The following is a 1,636-nucleotide window of genomic DNA, read 5'->3' on the forward strand; positions in this document are numbered from 1 at the left end:
TCTGATAACGTAGAAGCTTTATGGATTTGCTTGTATCTGGTGGAGATGCCATGATTCTAAATTTGATTTATGTTATGTGTGTTTAAAACGGGGCCTCTTAAATCTAATCTTAGTGAGATTGAGTCCTGAAGGTGAAAAAGGTGAATATATATATATAATGGGAGCGAGGAGAGGACAGAGGAGTGAGCGGTGGGTTGGTATTATTGGTTGAGAGGAGGTTTCTTTTTCTTCTTTTAACTCTTGTGATTGTCACAGATGGTAAATTGTATGTCCACTTGAATTGAGGCATATTGCAATGTCATATGTCCTTATCGAATTGAAGCATTAACTACCAGCAATTATTATTTGTTCCAATTCACAAACCACGTAACTAACTACCATTTCATATAGAAGGTATTATTATTGTGGGTAACAAACGATGACAAATATATAGCAGACTACCAGCAAAGTTGAGTGATATTTGAAAGTAAAAGATTCAGGATAAAATTGTAGAATTCAGGTGCTTGACAACGATGTTTTCAGCATAATTCGTGGTGTAATTTGCTTGTTTTGACAACATTGCAGACAAAGCGTATTATGGCTTGGTTTATTGATTTCTCTTTATGAAAACTGCATCATGATTCATGCATGGTAATGGTGCGTCAGCAGAGTCGCCATATGAAATACATCAAATACATATGCCAATTTAGAGAAATATTATGGTATATATATAATTTCTATAGTCAATTCTCAGTCATTTATATCTCACATAAGCAGTCAATTATAGGTCAACTTTCAAGGCAATCGGACGTAAACAAATAATTTCTTTTAAAAATCGTGGGAGGTCCGTGAGACCATGATTGGCAACTTAAACCCTTTTGTGTTCCAACTAATAAAGAGTCATGTGTACACTAAAATTAGCCACTAATATAAAATATATGTTGAAATATAAATACATATTGAAAATAAATTAAACGACACATATATTTATACACAAATATATTGGTGGCTAATTTTAGTAGTTGATTTTAGTGTACAAATAGCATTTCTCATGAATAAAATAAGAAAGAAGTTCTCGAAGCAAAAAATGGAAAGGAAAAGTATAAAAACACAATAAAAATACCAAACAATATGAACAATTGATATGTTGGATGTTCAATTTAATTGGTCTGCAAATGATTATGTTAATTATTCTTAATTGAATGATTATTTTTTTTATTCGATTTATTCATGCACAATTAATAATAGCTGGATATTCAATTTACTAGATGTACAAATAATTATCTTAATATTAAAGTTTAAGAGATAATTTGAGATGAAGTATTTTTTTATTTTATTGTGTTAATTCTAGAGTTAATTGTTCATATTGTTTAAAAAAGTTATTATTTATCTAACAAAACTATAAAAAAATGTTCAGCAGAATTTAAAAAAAAATTATAAATGGTAATTACCAAAACTTTGATTGAACTAGGCTAATTTTATAACCCTTGATGGTAACACATGCAACATATTTCCATGTGGTGATAGTTTTGGTACTATTACTAATTTATACGTCTTGATATATTAAAGATGGATAAATAAATTTTTTTTATATAGATTTTATTTATTTTTATTTTTATTTAATTGTTAAAAATATTAAATAATCTCAAAATCAGTC

The 1,636-nt window shown here is 28.3% G+C and overlaps 1 protein-coding gene across 1 annotated transcript in view; it reads right to left on the reverse strand.

The window, feature by feature from the left end:
- LOC107629431 (UDP-glucuronate 4-epimerase 6) overlaps nucleotides 1–337 on the reverse strand; it is a gene marked incomplete in the record, with an annotated part of 2,043 nt that extends 1,706 nt beyond the window's left edge. The window contains 1 exon segment of the mRNA XM_016332224.2: nucleotides 1–337. Coding sequence (XP_016187710.1) covers nucleotides 1–52 — 52 coding nt within the window.

This window comes from Arachis ipaensis, chromosome B03 (assembly GCF_000816755.2).
Source record: "Arachis ipaensis cultivar K30076 chromosome B03, Araip1.1, whole genome shotgun sequence".
NCBI classification, from domain to species: domain Eukaryota; kingdom Viridiplantae; phylum Streptophyta; class Magnoliopsida; order Fabales; family Fabaceae; genus Arachis; species Arachis ipaensis.